At 45.8% G+C, this 17,778-nt stretch overlaps 1 protein-coding gene across 1 annotated transcript in view; it reads left to right on the top strand.

Moving 5' to 3' along the window:
• Positions 1-17,778, top strand: part of CSNK2A1 (casein kinase 2 alpha 1) — a 235,371-nt gene that overhangs the window by 83,551 nt on the left and 134,042 nt on the right. The window contains 1 exon segment of the mRNA XM_030211651.1: positions 12,853-12,862. Within this exon segment, the coding sequence (XP_030067511.1) occupies positions 12,853-12,862 (10 nt within the window).

Genomic DNA, 17,778 nt, shown 5'->3' with positions numbered 1-17,778 from the left:
CTTAGGCAGATTCCTTGCAGTGCGTGGATCTCTGTATGGGCAAGCAGTCACCCTTATAAATCTATATGCACCCAATACTGGACAGGGGGAATTTTTTGGGACAATTAAGGAGCCTCTCCTCCAATTTAAACAGGGAGGAGTGATACTGGGTGGGGACTTTAATCTTTTCTGAAATCACTAACCTCTAGTCTGGAATTATTGGATGTATGTCGGCTCCAGCATCCTGGGCAGAGGTCATACACTTTTTAATCACATTCTCAATCTACATATACTAGAATTGATATGTTGTGGTGTAGTCGCCAGTTGTGGGAACATACATTAGACACAACAATAGGTTCTATTTCTGTTTCAGATCATGCCTCTGTAGAGGTAACTGTGGGAGTCCTGGAGGTGGAGAGACACTTGGTGTTCTGGAGGCTGAATGAACATATTTTAGGTGATAAAAAGGCATGTAATGAGCTACGGGATGTGATTTGGAATTATTTTATCACAAATGATTCGGGTGAGGTGTCTGATGGGACCTTATGGAATGCCTTGAAAGCAGTGGTCCAGGGCCACCTAATCAAATGGGGGGCACGTAGGAAAAGAGACCGAGAGAGAAAGGAATTGGAGCTGAGATCTCGATTGGTGTATTTGGCGCGACTACTACAAGGGGGAGAGTCAGTAAAGGTTTTTCGAGAGCTGCAACAATGTCGTATGGAGCTTAATAAGTTACAGGTTGAGCGGGTAGAATACTTGAGGAGATTGCTCCAACAAAAGTTTTTTGAATTTGGCAATAAATCAGGTAAAATGCTAGCTAATTACCTTCGCCATCGACAACAGGCATCTACTATAATGAAAATTAAAGGTCCAGGGGACCAGTTGTATTATCGGGATAGAGATATTCGAGAACAGTTTACCCAGTTTTATCAGTCTCTATATAGTAGAGCAGTGGGGGGAGACATAATATCGATCCAAGATTTTTTTTCATGGGCTGGCGTTACCGAAATTATCCAGTGAGGAATGTGCGGAGCTGGAGGCCCCTTTCCACCTAGAGGAAATTGTCAGTAATAAAGGGTCTTAAGGGGGGAAAGGCTCCGGGCTTAGATGGATTCTCGGTGAAATTTTATAAAAATATTTGCAGAATAAGTAGGCCCACTACTGATGAGGGTGGGGAATGCATGTTTCAATGGTCAATCGCTCCCAATCAGTATGCATAAGGCGGGGATATCTGTGTTATTGAAACCAGGGAGGGATCTGGCACTTTGTGGATCCTACCGTCCAATCTCCTTGATAAATTTAGATGTTAAAATCTTGTCTAAGGTATTGGCGGATAGGTTGGGCTGGGTACTCCCCAAATTGATACATATAGATCAATCAGGTTTTGTATCTTGTAGGCAAGTGGCAGATAATATTTGCTGTACGCTACATGTTCTGTGGGAAGCCCAACAGAGGGAAGTTCCAGTGGCCCTTTTGAGCACAGATGCCGAAAAAGCATTTGACAGGGTGGAGTGGCCCTACCTGTGGGAAGTGCTGCAATGTATGGGAATGGGACCCAGTCTCCTGGGTTGGCTGAAGCGGTTGTATAAACATCCGGTTGCAAGGCTTAAGATTAATGGGGGTTACTCTTCAGTCTTCCCGATCGAGAGGGGCACTCAGCAAGAGTGCCCATTGTCCCCACTGTTCTTTGCTCTCTTCATTGAGCTTGTGACTCAGAGGATTAGGTTGATGGAGGATATAAAGGGAGTCCGAATTGGTGATACAGAACATAAATTGTGGAAGAGTGGCCTAGTGGTTAGAGCACCGGTCTTGAAATCCATAGGTTGCCAGTTCAATTCCCACTGCTGCTCCTTGTGATCTTGGGCAAGTCACTTAACTCTCCATTGCCTCAGGTACAAACTTAGATTGTGAGCCCTCCTGGGGCAGAGAAATATCCAATGTACCTGAATGTAACTCACCTTGAGCTACTACTGATAAAGGTGTGAGCAAAATCCAAATAAATGAATAGGCGCTTTTTGCGGATGATGTATTGTTTTATGTGCGGACACCTATCCAGACCTTGCCAGTGCTGTTGGGTGAACTGGACAATTTTAGCAAATTGTCAGGATTTACGATAAATTATGATAAATCAGAACTAATGAGTGTTTTACTTACACGGCAGGGGCAGGAATTGCTACCTCGGGGGGGGGGGGGGGGGGGGGTCCAGATACCCAGCGAGAACTCCAAGTTGTTTAATTTGAATTATACCCCCTTGTTTTGGCAACTTCGTAGAGATATGGCGGGATGGAGAGGCAGATGGCTGTCTTGGTGGGGCCGGATTGCGGCTGTTAGAATGACCATCTTACCCAGGTTACTATTTTTGTACCAGACGTTGTCAATTCTGGTTCCCCCGGTGGAATTTAGAAAGATACAAAGAGATATCTCGAGTTTCCTTTGGGGGGTAATGCACCGCGATTAAGCAGAAAGGTGATGTGGCGCTCGGTGGATCTAGGTGGGCGGTGAGTGCCCAACTTGGAATGGTACTATTGGGCAGCTCAGTTGAAGCTTATTTCTGCCTGGAGCCATGAGCATCTGACAGTTGTGGCACTTATGGATCAAGTCTTTGTGCGGGATTATAATTTGAAGGCAGTTTTGTGGGCCTCTCTTCCCTCCAGGGTGTATGGTCAATTAATTGTTAACCCCTTTGTCCGATATCTGCTAACATTGTGGATCTCCCTTAGGTCTAGATTCCGATAGTCTAGAGTATCTTCCTCATGTGCACACATTGGTAAGGACCCGGGGTTTTCTGTAGGATTTGGGCACCCTGTTGCTGATAGGTGGGTCACTGGGGGACTGGTTTGCTTTAGGGATTCGCTTGTGGGCGAACTGTGCTCCTTTGGGGAGCTTAGAGAGCAGTATAACTTACCTGAGTCTGATGGCTTTTTCTATTTACAGGTTAAACATATGTATAAACAGGGGTGGTTGAGAGATGACCCAGAGAATTATGAACACTTTGAAAATCTGTGGGGATCTATGGGGAAAATAAGGGGAACGGTTTCCATTCTTTATAAGTTCATTAGGGGCACAGATTTTCAGAAATATGCATATATCTCTCAATAGGAACAGGATTTGAATAAGGAGTTCACTCTGAATGAATGGAAAGCAATAATTTTGGAGGTTAAAAAAGTCTCAATATGTGTACTTTTGAAAGAAAATGCATTTAAAGTTCTCACACAATGGTATTACACGCCTGTGTGACTTCACACCATGTATCCAGTGGTGTCCCAACAGTATTGGCATTGTGGGGATGAGATTGGAACCTTTATACGTATCTTGTGGTCTTGTGAGCAGATAAAGCCCTTCTGGAAGAGAGTGGTATCCCAGATAGCAACTCATACCGGCAATCCTTTTTTTTTGTGAACCACAATGGTGCTTGTTGGGATTGGGTAACAGGCATGGTTTAAAGTGGCAACGACGTCTCAAGAGAATGTGTTTAGCAGCTGGTAAAAGCGTTATAGCAAGTCACTGGAAGCAATCAGTGGAGCCATCTGAATTGGATTGGACTTTGAAATTGTCCTTGATTGGAGCAACTCACGAACAAGAGACTGGTACAGTATGATCCAGCTTCTGAACTTTGGATTCATTTTGGTACTTTGACCCAGAAGGCTTAAAGGTTATGAGAGGGTGGGAACGGGGGAGGGGGGTAGTTAGGAGGGAGTTTATTTGGGGTAAGGGGTAAATAGTACCTTGGATTGTACTTTGTTATACGTTTGGCAAGGTGGATGTTTTGTACTGGATACATTCTGTTTACAATATTTGTTTTTTTTTTTCAATAAAAAAATTTAATGTTAAAAAAAAGGGGTTGGCTAGGAGTCTTCTCAGGATTTGTCCCAAAAAGCATGACCTGCTCTGTGTGTGCGCTCCTCAGACGTGTAGCCGCAGCACAGACCACACAGTCAAAGTTGAAAAAATAGCAGTGCAGGGGGAAATGACATCATTTACGTGCCGGATTGGAGGCGGGTCAGGGGGTCCAAGGGGCAGGGGCGTATCTGGACTTCAGCGGTAGCGGGGGCCAGAGCCGAGGTGAGGGGGCACATTTTAGCCCCCCCCCCCGGCGCTGCCAACCCCCCCGCTGCCATCGCTGACCCCCCCCCCCCATCGCCGACACCCCCCTGCTGCAATCACCCCCTGCCGTCGCCAGCACCACCTCCAACAAGTTTGACTCCCCTCTCGACCCGCCCGCCCGCCATCCGTTGCAGTCTGTACCTTTGCTGGTGGGGGACCCAATCCCCGCCAGCCGAAGTCTTCTTCCTGCGTTTGGTTTCTTCTGAGTCTGACGTCCTGCTGCACGTACAACGTGCAGGACGTCAGACTCACAGAAACAGAACGAAGCCCTGCAGATTTGCAAGGCTTCATTCTGTTTCTGTGAGTCTGTTGTACGTGCAGCAGGACGTCAGACTCGGAAGAAACCAAACGCAGGAAGAAGACTTCGGCTGGCGGGGGGTGGAGTCCCCCCGCCAGCAAAAGGCGGCGACGGCGGGTTGGCGGGGGGGGGGGGGGGGGGGGGGGTTGAGAGGAGCGTTGGTAGGGGGGGTCCAGGGTCAAATTTACAGGGGGCCCAGGCCCCCGTGGCCCCATAGCAGCTACTCCCCTGCCAAGGGGTATAGCAATCGGGTTGGTAGGCTAAGCAGCAGAGGCTCATAAGCACCAGATTGGAGGCAGGTCAATGGGTCTTGGGCTTTGGGGGGGGGGGGTCAGCAATCTGGTGCAGGCTAAGCAGCAGATCCTCCGAGTGGTGCAATTCCTGGAGTTATTAGGTCAGGTAGTGAATCACACCAAGAGCCACCTCGCTTGTTCCCTGATGCTGGGGTATCTTGGTCTGCATTTTGACATCCAGCTGAGGAAAGTGTGTGTGTCTTCTTTTTTTTTTTTTTTGTGTGTGTGTTGGTTTGTTTCCGCTGTAGTTGCGGATTGACAAGCTGCAAGATTAGATCTTCAACTTGCTGCCTTTCAGGATTCCTCAAGCCAAGGATTATTTGCAGGTACTGGGTTCAATGTCGTCAACCCTTGAGGTGATACAATAGGCCAGTGCGCATATAAGGTCTCTGCAGTGATCTCTCTTGTCAAGGTGGTTGCCTCAAACCCAGGACATGGCTCTCCATTTTCCTTTACGAGGGGAAGTGAAGCAGAGTCTACGGTGGTGGTTTCACGGTGTCAATTTACAAGAAGGTAGAAGGCTGGGGTTCCAGTGTGCTTGTTGGTGACAAATGGATGCCAGCCTCAAGGGCTGGGGAGCTCACTGTCTTGCCCATGGGTTCTTTTATGATAGGAAGGGGCATCAACGGGGCTCTCGGGGGGGAAGCGGTCAATTAACTTCTGACACTGGGGACAGCTCTGGCAATATTCCTGTACCTCCCGATGTACCCCTGGCCAATAGAACCGCTCTAGGATCTGTCTTAGTGTATTCTGTGAACCCTTATGGCCGGCTAAAGGGTGATTGTGAGCCCCCTTAAGTATGATTTTCCTAAAGAGTTGGGGAATTACCAGCTGCTGTCGGGATGGTTCCTCCCACCGGTTCCCTAATCTCCCTATACAATAACCCCCCATCCAGTTGAAACCGGGGGAAACTGTCTGGGAGAACTCCCTTGGTTTGCTCAAAAGCTCGCTTAAGGGCCAGATCGCCCCTCTGTTCTTGGGCAAAGGCCGGGAACCGTGCCAACACCTCCCCCGCCACCCAAGACATACTCTCTCCCCGACTGATCTGCCGCAGGGCCAGGGCCCGATCCCCCCTTTCCTTGATCCGGGTGTCCTTATCCTTTCTCCCTCGCCCTGGAACCCCAATACCTCTTCGTGAAAGGGAAAGATTTGCCCTAAGGAGTCACCCCCTAAGGGCACCTCCCTCTTCTTTGCTTCTTGAGCCCTTGTAGTAACCCACCCATGCAACTCTTGCAGGCACTTGGAAAAAGGGGCCCAATCCCTTCCCAACACCAGGTCAAAGGGTAGCTTGGGCAACACGGCTACATTAAGTGTCCCACTACAAAGAGGGGCTACAAATCCGCATGCGGAATACTGGGTAGGCTGTGGCTGCCCCATGAATGCACCTAATGGGTAGTGTTCCACAATACCTTTCTTCATCACCCGCCCCCCCCGAGTGTCCCTTATCTTCTTCCATAGAGCCTTGGATATCATAGATTGATTCGCCCCTGAATCTAGCAGGCCCCTCACCGGTACTCCTTCCAACTGTACCTCATGGAAAAAAAAGGAGTCCTGGTCCCCCTCACTCTGACCCATGAACCCGATTTTCTCCTTGCAATCCCTCAGAAAATGACCCCCTTGGCCACATTGAAAGCACCTGCCCCCTTTTTGTGGGCCCTCTTTCCTCCCCGGGTCAGGCTTCCTTCCCCGGGTTTGGGTCGCCATTTGGCCCCTAAGTCCCTTATCCCGCGGGAGAAAAGGATTAAGGGGGGAGTCTGTCAGCCTCATAATATAGTTCGGCCCTCTGGGTCACTTCCTCCAGGGAACGAGCCCCTTGCTTGACCAACCATTTGTGCACCGGGCAGGGGATAGCGAAGAGGAACTGCTCCACCACTATCTCCTCTACCACCTGCCCAGCAGTTTTCCCCTCAGGATTCAGCCACTTAACCGCTAGATCCTTGAGCTTCTGGGCGAAGGCTCGAGGTTTCTCTTCACCCTTTAAGAGGGTCTCTCTAAAGAGTCTGCGATAGTAATCCGGGTTTAAGCCCATTCTACTTTTAATGGCCGCCACCACTTCCTCATATACCAGGGCCTGAGCAGGGGATAAGGCCTTATAGGCGGCTAGCGCTTCCCCTGTCAAACAGCTGGCCAGCCGTATGGCCCACTGCTCTGTCGGCCACTTCATAGCCCTGGCAATCTTTTCAAAAGTCACAATAAAATCCTCCACATCGTCCTTTTCCCCCATCTTCCCCAAGGTAAAAGGCTGATAGGCAGCTGATCCTACCGCCATGGGGGTCATCTCTGGGGTGCTGGGTGCCGCCATTTTCCGCACCAGATCCTCCATGGCTTGCATCTGGGTCTGTAGGGCTTTTAGGAGGGGCCCATGTTGTTCCTTGAATGCTTCCACCAGTTGATGTAAGGCGTGCTGCGAGCTCTCTTGCTGCTTCTGGAACTGAGCAGCCATCCAATGCAACAGCTCCTTCTGCTCCATCCTTGGCAATGAGGAAGCTCCTGTGAAACAAACAGAAACACGACCCAAGTGCGCTATCTTTTAAGCTGGTCCCCTTTTACTCTGCCCGGGTTCTCCACCCTTTGGTTTTTGTTCCCTTACCCCGCTCTTTGTCCAGCCTTGGCCCCCCTAGGTACAGCTTACCTGAGGTGCCTGCTGGTCTGTGCAGTAGTAAAGGCCAACCAGGGTCCTCTGTCCCTCTTTTCTGTGTGGATCACAGTTTAGGTCCCATCTGGGATAGTGCCATTGTAAACGGGCCCGCTGCTCCAGTATGGGGGGGAGGGGGGGGGGAGGAAACCGCCTCCCGCGAATAGCCAGATCTTCACAAAACTGCCACCAGGGGATACTTCAAAACATTCCTTTATTTGTCAGGTTAATAACCAAACTTCACTCCAGAGAACCTGGGTTAGGGCTTCTCCGGCCGGGCGGTTCTGCCTGGCTTAGTACATCAGCCCACTAAACACAAGGACTCTGCCCCATTCCCTGAGGTGGATTCAATAGTCCTTTTAAGTAGAGGAGTGTGGTAGCCGTGTTAGTCCACTCTTAAGGTTATCAATAGAAATCAAACAAAATAAAACATGGAAAAGAAAATAAGATGATACCTTTTTTATTGGACATAACTTAATACCTTTCTTGATTAGCTTTCAAAGGTTGCCCTTAGACGAAGAAGGGCAACCTTCGAAAGCTAATCAAGAAATGTATTAAGTTATGTCCAATAAAAAAGGTATCATCTTATTTTCTTTTCCATGTTTTATTTTGTTTGATTTCTATTAATATTACTTTTGAAATCCCTCCTTTTTGGTCAAAGTCAATAGCAAACAAACAGTACTTGCCCCCAAGCAGGCTTTCCGCTCTTCCCATCAGGCAGGCCTCCTTCATAAACAAGCCTTTCAAATTCAACAGAGTTTCTCAAAACAATCAGGTTTCAAACAGGTTTGTAATTCCTCCAGCAAACTTTCCAACATTCAGGGTTCCCCCCCACCCCCCAAGGCAAACAGGTTCCACAAAAGAAAACAGGCTTCCCTATTTAAGTAGGGTTTAAATCAAAATAAATTCCAAAACAATGTAGGTTTGCAAACTTTCAGGGGCTGTGCTCCTCAGGACTCTCAAGCTCCCATTCCATTTTGCTTTCTTCCCCTTGCTCAGCCTCATTAACCCCCTCCTCCACCCAATCCATCCAATCCTCCTCCTGCTTCTCACCCCACCCTTCCCTCTTACAGGTGGGAGGCATGATATACCGATTGCGGGTCCAGGGGAACTGGGCTTCTTCCTTCTCCCTCCCTCTTGTGGTCAGAGATGGTATATGGCCACTTTGCCTGTCCTCTGGGTTCCCCCTGCTGGGACTGGAAATGCATTCTGGGAGATGTAGTTCAGGGTTTTGCTGCTTCATTTTGTACAACTGGGCTGTAGCCTTGTCACAACTTGTTTTTGTAATGTACACTGCATCCATATACTAGATTAATGTCCTTCTTTCGTATTTGAATTTGGAAGGTTTTAGTGCAGTTCATTGCAAATGAATCAAATTCTGAGCTAGCTCTGATATTGTAAGTTTGCAAATGTACATTTTAATTTATGCATTGAATCTGCTATTGGTATAGCAATACAGTGAGTAAAAAAGCTCTCCTTCATTCTTTTGCGCTTTGTCCAAAATTGTTTCTCTTCTCTGAGTCAGGGTAAGTGAAGTGTCAATCAAAGTTGCTGTTTGAAGCCTCTTTCTTCTGCAGTTGACTGCCAGAGTTTTCTTCCTGGTTTTTTTTCTCCTTTGTTAGGAGCTCTTAAATTTTTTATCTTGCTTTTTATCAAATAATATTAGACCAGTGTGTTTTTATTTTTTAAGTTAAAAACATAAGCATTGCCATACTGGGACAGACTGAAGGTCCATCAAGCCCAGCATCCTGTTTTCAACAGTAGCCAATCCAGGTTACATCCTGGCAACATCTCAAAATAGTGCAATACATTTTATGCTGCTTATCCTACCCCAAGGCCATCTTAATGGCTTAGGGACTTTTCTTTTAGGAAGTTATCCAAACCTCTTTTTAAACCTTGGCAAGCTAACTGCTTTTACCACATTCTCTGGTAACTAATTCCAGAGTTTAATTACACGTCGACTGAAGAAATATTTTCTCCAATATGTTTTAAATGAACTACTTTGTAGCTTCATTGCGTGCCCCTTAATCCTAGTATTCTTGAAAAGAGTAAAAAAAAGTCTGGGCTTTTTTTGTGCCGATATGCACCGGTACGGCGTACCGGCACCTTTTTTTCCCCGGCGAGTCCTGCACCCTAACTCTCACTCCCCTACTTACTACTACGTCGGACTCGGCAGCACGAATGATGCAGGCAGCGAGTGAGAGAGGCTGGCAGCGTCGGAGCTTCCCTCTGCGAGTCCCGCCTATGCGGAAACAGGAAGTTGAAACAAAGTAGGCGGGACTCGCAGAGGGAAGCTCTGACGCTGCCAGCCTCTCTCAATCGCTGCACCGTTCATGCTGCTGAGTCCGATGCTGGCAGCCTTTCTATCGCTTCGCTGGCAGGCAGTGGAGAAGGAGGACGGGCTGGAGGAAGAAGAATTGCTGGACATGGGAGAGGGGAGGGCAGGGGAAAGAGGAGAATCGCTGGACATCGAGGGGAGGGAAGGGGAGAGAGGAGAATCGCTGGACATCATGGGAGGGGAGGGCAGGGAAGAGAGAATTGCTGGATATGGATGGGAGGGGAGGGCAAGGGAGAGAGAATTGCTGGACATGGATGGAAGGGGAGGGCAGGGGAGAGAGGAGAATTGTTGGACTTGGATGAGAGGCGAGAGAGGAAAATCGCTGGACATGGATGAAAGGGGAGAGAGGAGACATGCTGGACATGGATGGAGGGGCGGGAAGACAGGAAGGAGATGCACATGGCGGGGAGGGCAGGGGACAGAGGAGAAATGCTGGAAATGGATGGAGAGGGGAGCAGGAGATAGAGGAGAATTGCTGGACATGGATGGATGGAGAGGTTGGTGGGGAGAGAGGAGAAATGCTGGACTTGGGTGGAGGAAAGGGGAGAGAGAATTATTGCTTTATATGGATACAGGGCAGGGAAAAGAGAGGAGAAGTGCTGGAAATGGATGGAGGGGAGGAAAGAAAAAAAAAAATAAAGAAGATGCACATGGATGGAAATGAGGGAAAGGGAAGAGAGGAGAAAAACTGCACATGGATGGAGAAAATAGGCAAAAGCTGGATCCATGTTATACCTCCTCCAGTCAATTCCACGGAGGAAGAGCAGGCTTTTACTTATGGATGTAGGGCAAGAAATGAAGAAGAAAGGAGGAAAGTAAAGAAATAAACGGAAAGGAAGCCCTGAAAACAGAGTTATGAGAACAGATAGAGAGCAGCAGAATCAGAGACTGGGACCAATATGGATAGAAAAACAGTCACCAGACAACAAAGGTAGAAAGAATCGTTTTATTTTCATTTTAGTGTTTGGAATATGTCCAATTTGAGAATTTACATCTGCTGTCTTATTTTGCACTGGGTATACTGGAGCTGTACCGCTTACAGAAATTATTTATAATGAAAAAAAATCACAAGTTTTTTTTCTCCTATATTAGTATAATATTTTCAGTGATGTCTGTTTATATGCACCATGGCTGGTATAAAGGGTGTGGCTAATGTGGGTGTGGCTATCATAGGGGCAGGGCCATATGTGGTGACCCCACCCATAATGAGTACCGGCACCTTTTTTTCTACAAAAAAAAGCACTGCCATTAGCTCATAAAACATCATCCCGGAGTCTAGGAAACCAAAATGCTGTTGATGACGGCATTGGTGTAGCCATGCTTATATCTCCAAGATGTTTGTTTCTGATTTAACCTTTACCTTTGAAGGGGAGGATTGATGAGAACACCGCTTGTGTACCTCTGCTTCAAACTCTCTGATCCATGAGGTCACTTTTGATACATTCAGAGGAATACCTAGCAGTATCGTTTGTGCCAATGTGGGTGAGCAACATAGGATAATGATCAGGAGACGAATCTCGAGGCATTACAGAAAGCATGCTGAATCTTGGCACCAGGCAAGCAGCACATCTCCCTGAACATGATGTCTGGTTGACAGATGGGTTCCTTTGTACGTTTCATAAGGGAATCACCAACTACCACGACCCTTTGCTTCCTAGTGATCACTGATTCAGCAAGTTTGAGATTTTTTTTATGATTCATTTTCTCTTGTTCCTGGAATAGATGTTATGACCTCTTTAAGCTGCGCTAGTGCTTACTGCAGCTTAGTAAAAGGAGCCCTTACTGTTTTATTCTTTCTTACTTTTTTTTATTTTATTTTGCTCTTATATAGTCGAACATTATATAGAAAAAGAAAATCAAAGGAAGTATCTTAAAATGCAATCAAAGAAATTAATAAAAATAGAAGAAAAAGTAAACAATCCCATTGAAATACTAGACCACTAATTTAGAAAAAGAGAGGGGAGGGAGAAAGGAAAAAGGGAGCTAAGTATTTAAGAAACTTCCTTACATCAGAAAAGGCAAACTAACGTGTAACCCTAAAGAAGAATGCTTAATTCTCTACTTCCTTGAGCCAACTTGGCCAATTTTTTTTAGAGTCCAAAAAATCCTCTTCTGTTCTGGATATTGAAAAACATCTCTAACTCTTAAATTTTGAACACACTTAACAGATCAGCTGTAAACTAGTACCTAAACATCTAGCTTCTTGTCTCATCGCTAAAAAAGCTTTACGTCTCTCTTGGGTTGCTCTTGTAACATCTGGATAAACCCTAAGGTATAGGCACAAAACTCCATTCATATCCTGATCAAAAATGAATGAAACCAGCAAAGTTGCTCAAGTTTCCTCTTCTGTTGTTGTACTCTGCAAGAAATTAGTCAAGTTCCCCAGATCGAAATTATCCTGAGGTCTTATAGGTGCTCCTTCAGATCCCTTCACAGGCAAAAAATTTATCCAATTGAGGAGTAGCTTAATGGTTAGTGCATCCAGCTTTAATCATGGCGACCTGGATTTGGTTCCCACCACAGCTCCTTGTGACCTTGGTCAAGTCACTTAACCCTCCATTGCCCCAATTACAAAAACCTAGATTGTGATCCTTCTAGGGACAGAGAAAATACCTACGTATAATGTGTACAGCGTTGCATACATCTAGTAGCGGGATAAAAATTATTATTAGTAAATTGGAGGAATATTATGAGAGGAAAAATGTAAAACTTCAAATATTTCTTGCATATATCTTGAGAAGCATCCCAATCAGTTTGGGGCAATTCAAAAAATGCAAATTCAAATGTCTATTAAAATTCTCTAGTTCTACTTTGCGATGAATTATTGTTTTATCTTGTACCAATTTTACAGTGGCATCCTTAAGATTTTCAATATCTTGTTCAATATTCAACATTTTAGTTTGGAATACCACTTGAGTTTGATCTTGATATTTTGAAATATCATCTACCTTAACAACCAGGGCAGATAAATCCTCAGCAGATTTTATCATTGTCATTGCTTTATCTAATTTGGACAACATGTCTCAAAAAGCTTCTAAAGTCACTCCACCTGAGGGAATCTTCAAACTGCCTGAATCCACTCCTGTCCTCAGCAAAGATGTTCCACTCATCCCCTCTTTAGTAGACTCACCAAGGGCAGATTCGGCAATCAGTGCCTCAGATTGAAGCACAGCAATTCCTCCAACTGCTCTTTGCTGTCTCACAGCCTCTGAAAAGTGAGAGTCTGCGGGGTAGCTGGCCTGCTTCTCATCTTAACGCTCCCAGTGTTCCTCCTCAAGCAGCAACCAAAGCAGCAGTATCTTGCGCAGCCGCTTCCTCTACCAGCGTCAAAGAGAGCACAGGACAGGATGGAAGATGAAGAGCTGGAGGGGACAATGATGTTTCCAGGCTCAACCATGAAGACTTTCCCAGGTCAGCCACAGGTTTACAGCCTGTTCCTCTGGTTTCCACTTTAGGGTGCTGGATGGCATACCGTTCAATCGGCTCTTGTTTGCTGGAGGGAGCAATCGGGTTTAGGAGGCAAACACCCGAACTTTCCCCCTTCTTTTAGGAGACATTGAGGCAATAATTCCAGATAATAATGGAGAGCAACAAATGCCGATCGGCTACATGTGGCCATCTTGACTCCTCCCTTTCCTGTTTTAAATATTTCTATATTTTTTCAGTCTAAAAGTGTAGAGTATGTTGTGTAGATTGAAACAAATTCCCACTTTAATGCAGTTTTGAATTGTTTGAAACAGAAAAATGTGAAATGTATAAGGATGTGCAGAGTTCTGCAGGACACTCTGTGTGTGTGTTTCATATTGGAAAATTAGGGATGTGCATGTAGTGTGCCTTTATTATTTAATATTTTAAAAGTATGATATCCAGTTTGCGATTCTAATGGAATCCACTTGGCGAAGTTTATGTGCTGGAGTTATCTGTGACTGTGGAGTTTGTTTATAAAAATCTCTGAGGGTTTCAAAGATTCTGAAAGTTGATTAAGCACTTAATACCCTTCCACTGACCCGTGGAATGACTTACTATAGGAGATTAGGAAGAGTCAGGATTATTTTTATTTTGCTTCAAACAGACTTTTAATAGTTTACACTGATATATATGATAAACTACGAAGGAAACGTTTATTAGATGTTATATTTTGTTGAGGAGGACGTGCCATCACTAAGCAGAATGACTGCTTGAATAGTTAGCTCCAAGCAGCCCCATGGCAATAATGTGGCAATCCGTTGACATTGGAAGTTACAACTCAGAGTCCTCGCTCTTATCTAGCCTAGAGTGACAAGAATGTCTAGCAAGTAGCGCCATGTTGCCTACTTGGAGTTCTTCAGTGAACTGCATGGAAGGCCCAGGGATAAGGCAGCCCCCTCCACCGTTCTGCAACTCTCTGTAATGACCCCACCAGATCGTTTCATGCCTGGAGAGCCCAGAGATCAGGGCCCTCTAAATGAGCTCTGAGCATGGATGCAGAAGATAAAAACTGATATAAAACAGTTTGTGGTGAGTGACCATGGTGAAATAGGCAACCTTGGACAAAGAATCGAGACTCAAATTGACAGGAATGCTGGAAAGTCTGGATAAACAGATGTAGGAATCCCAGAACACCTCCAAGCATATTCTTGATAAATTGGAAGACCTCGAACAGAAGCAGATGCCAAAATCTCTGCTTCCACACCATACTGGATACTCGGTGAACTGGTGGTTCAAAAGGTAGTCTTACTTGCAGAGGGGCAGCTTACCATTGATCCTGCCACTATCCAGGCAATCTTGAGAAACAACAAGCCTAAGGACATAGTGGCCTGCTTTATCAATTTTATGTTTCAACAATTTTTATAGAAGGTACCAACCAATTAACAGCTCATCAATTCCATACATAACATATACATATACATATTCAAACCACTTAACCAAGATAAACTCTCAGTACCCCAACAAAATTTTTTATATTTTCACCCCCCCCCCCCCCGTTCTCATTTCTCATTGCTATTCCCTATCCCCTTTATCCCGTTGAATTATACCAATCCTAACATATGCCCCTCGCTCCCCCCCCTTCCCCCAGACCTACTTGCATGCTCTTATCCCTGTAGTTCCATTCCTTCTGTGCTTCCCCAAGGCAATTCAGGACCTGGCTCCGTGCTCTTGGAGATATCATATATAGATATTTCTTCCATACAGTCAAGAAACTCCTCTGTCTTTTTGGCGATAGTCTTGCCCCCCCTTGATTCCCATAGCATTAGCTGATGAATCTTATTCCTCCAGTACCAGTAGGAGGGAGGTATGTCTGTTATCCAGTGGTTAAAAATTAGATTATATTTAGATTGTAATTAGATTGTAAGCTGTGTCGAGCAGGGACTGTCTCTTCATGTTCAAGTGTACAGCGCTGCGTACGTCTAGTAGCGCTATAGAAATGATAAGTACCGGTAGTAGTAGTTAAATACATTTCTTTCCCACTATGCAGGATTTACTTAAGAAACTACGGTTCCCTTGCGTGCCCTCTCTCCAGTGTCTAGCAATAACAAATAACATTCTTTCAAAAGTGAGAGCAATTGGGACTCCCATCACCCTGCTCAGAAATGTTTCAATATCATGCCAAAATGCTTTAATGTATCTGCATTGCCAAATACAATGCATAAAAGTGGCAACCCCCTGTTTACATTTTAGGCAATTGTTGGAATCTACTACTCCTGCATGAAATGCCCTTCTTTGAGAGAAATAAGCTCTGTGTACCACTCTAAACTGGCATTCCTGTAATTCTGCACTATGGACGACCCGTGCCACCCCTATCAGTGACATCCTTACGAGACGCTCAGATATTAACTGTTGTGCATCTTGGCTCCACCTTCTCTTGTACATCCCTCTCAGGTTGCCCTTTCTCCAGTGCCTTACAAAACAAGGAGACTGAAACTTGCCCTACCGCATCTCCCTCTAAATATTCCCTCAACTGCTGCCCAAATCCCAGCGACAGCCCATCTTTTGAAAGACTATGCACCTAGTGAGACAACTGATGGTAAGCCAAGATCGCTACAGGTCTCCCCGAGCACTTCTGTATAAAATCACATGCTGAGATCAGTGTTCCATCCTCCTGAATAAAGCTTTCCAACAGTGTTACTCCCTGTTCCTTAAGTCTGTGAAAGGCCACATTTTCCCTACCTGGTGTAAACTCATCATTTCCATATAATGGAATCAACACACTGTTAGTTGGATCTTGTCCCTACCTCTGAAGCAACTCCCTCCACATATGCCATAAAGGTCCCAGCAATACTCTGCACCGAACCCTTTCAGGCATCTTTCTCCTTTTAACACGTAATAGATAATTCATATGCCACGGTTGAAAATATGCCCGTTCTAAAGTCCTGTCTGTGTAAGTGGTTGTGCCTAGAATCCAATCTCGTAAGTGTCTCAGCAGACATGCCTGATTATATGTAAGCATATCTGGTAACCCCAAACCCCCCTGCCTCTGAGCTCCCATTAAATGCTGCCATTTCATCTTAGGTTTTTTCCCTGCCCAACAAAATTTCACCACCATTCTCCTGAGTGCAATCAAATCCCGTCTTACCAGCTGTATTGGGAGGGCCTGCAGGGCATATAGCCACCTTGACGAAGAAGGGCAACCTTCGAAAGCTAATCAAGAAATGTATTAAGTTATGTCCAATAAAAAAGGTATCATCTTGTTTTATTTTGTTTGATTTCTATTGATAACCTTGAATAATCTTGGAAGCAGAGGACACGTGCATTCTGATATTCCAGCGTCTGCCCCGTTCTTAAAGCCTGTAAGATTTCCACCTTATGGGCGTAATTGAGGACTCTAAAGATTACTACTCAGGTCTCTCCATGCCCTCTCGACGCTGTCCGAGTCTGTGCGCTCTCTCCACTTTGAATGCGCCCGTTAAATTAGTCTTTGACAACGTTTTAGGCAGCCAAGTTTCCAGGAGTGTACTTAGGTCTCTTTCAGGCAATGCCTCTAGGAGCCCCACCAGCTGGAGGTTGTTCCTACACGAGTGGTTTTCTAAGTCTTCCAGCTTCGCTTCCAATTCTGCGAGCCGGGCTTTTACACGTGGCTGTTCTTCTGATATTTTTGATATATCATCCTCCACCTGGCCCACTGTTCTGTACCGCTTGCAGTTCTGTCACCATTGCTGTGTGCCTTTCTTCAAATCCCTCCAGCTTGTCAAGGATTAGCTACAGTTTCTTCCCCACTGCCTGCTCCACTGCTTGTTTTACCTCTTCTGTTATTTCTGCCGCCCAAAGAGAACTAGGGGTGGGCGACGGTGGTGCGAGCCTGTCCGCCATCTTTGCTTCGCTGCCGCGACTTTTGTCCTTCGGATCTTTCCGAAGCGATTTAGATGCCATCCGCTTCTTTGGCTGTTTTTTTATTTATCTCCACCAGGTTTTACTGCTTATCTCAGGTAAGATTTCTATCTCCTCACCGAGGGAAAGATCTTTTAACGCGTGCAGGTATTCTGGGCGCTCCGGAGCAGCTCTCCCCTACGTCTTTACTGCTCCATAAACCCACCGGAAGTCCTGCTTTATCGATTTTAAACTGAAGGAGAAAGTGCTGCAGATGGCTAGAATGGTGGAGAATTTCCAGCTGCACACTTATTCTCCTGTGGTTCTTATCTTGCAGATGCTCCTAAATTGGATGAGGTCTGCTATTGGTGCCTCAGTGATGCCCTTCTACTGGATCTCGGTCATCTCTCCCAGCTAGAAAAAGATCTTCTAGAATATATTCAGCTAAATCAGGGATTCTCAACCCAGTCCTCAGGACACATCCAGCCAGTCAGGTTTTCAAGATACCCACAATGAAAATGCATGAGAGAGATTTGCATACAGTGGAGGTAGGGGGCATGCAAATCTCTGTCATGCATATTCATTGTGGGTATCCTGAAAACCTGACTGGCTAGGTGTGTCTCTGACTGGGTTGAGAACGCCTGAGCTAAATAATTGCAAGGTAACCTCGGGGCTCCTGTGGGAGTCTTAAGGCAGTCCTGCATGGAAAGATCATTGCTTTGCGGGCCCATCTGTATAAAACTCACCTAGCACACCTTATCACCAGTTGGAAGGGTTAGAGAAGCAACATAAGGGTGATACCAGGCTTGCAGATCTTGATGCCCAAATCCATACAATAAGGCTAGAG

Source organism: Microcaecilia unicolor, chromosome 8, assembly GCF_901765095.1.
Source record: "Microcaecilia unicolor chromosome 8, aMicUni1.1, whole genome shotgun sequence".
In the NCBI taxonomy this organism is placed as follows: domain Eukaryota; kingdom Metazoa; phylum Chordata; class Amphibia; order Gymnophiona; family Siphonopidae; genus Microcaecilia; species Microcaecilia unicolor.
This window is presented reverse-complemented; position numbering and strand designations above follow the sequence as displayed.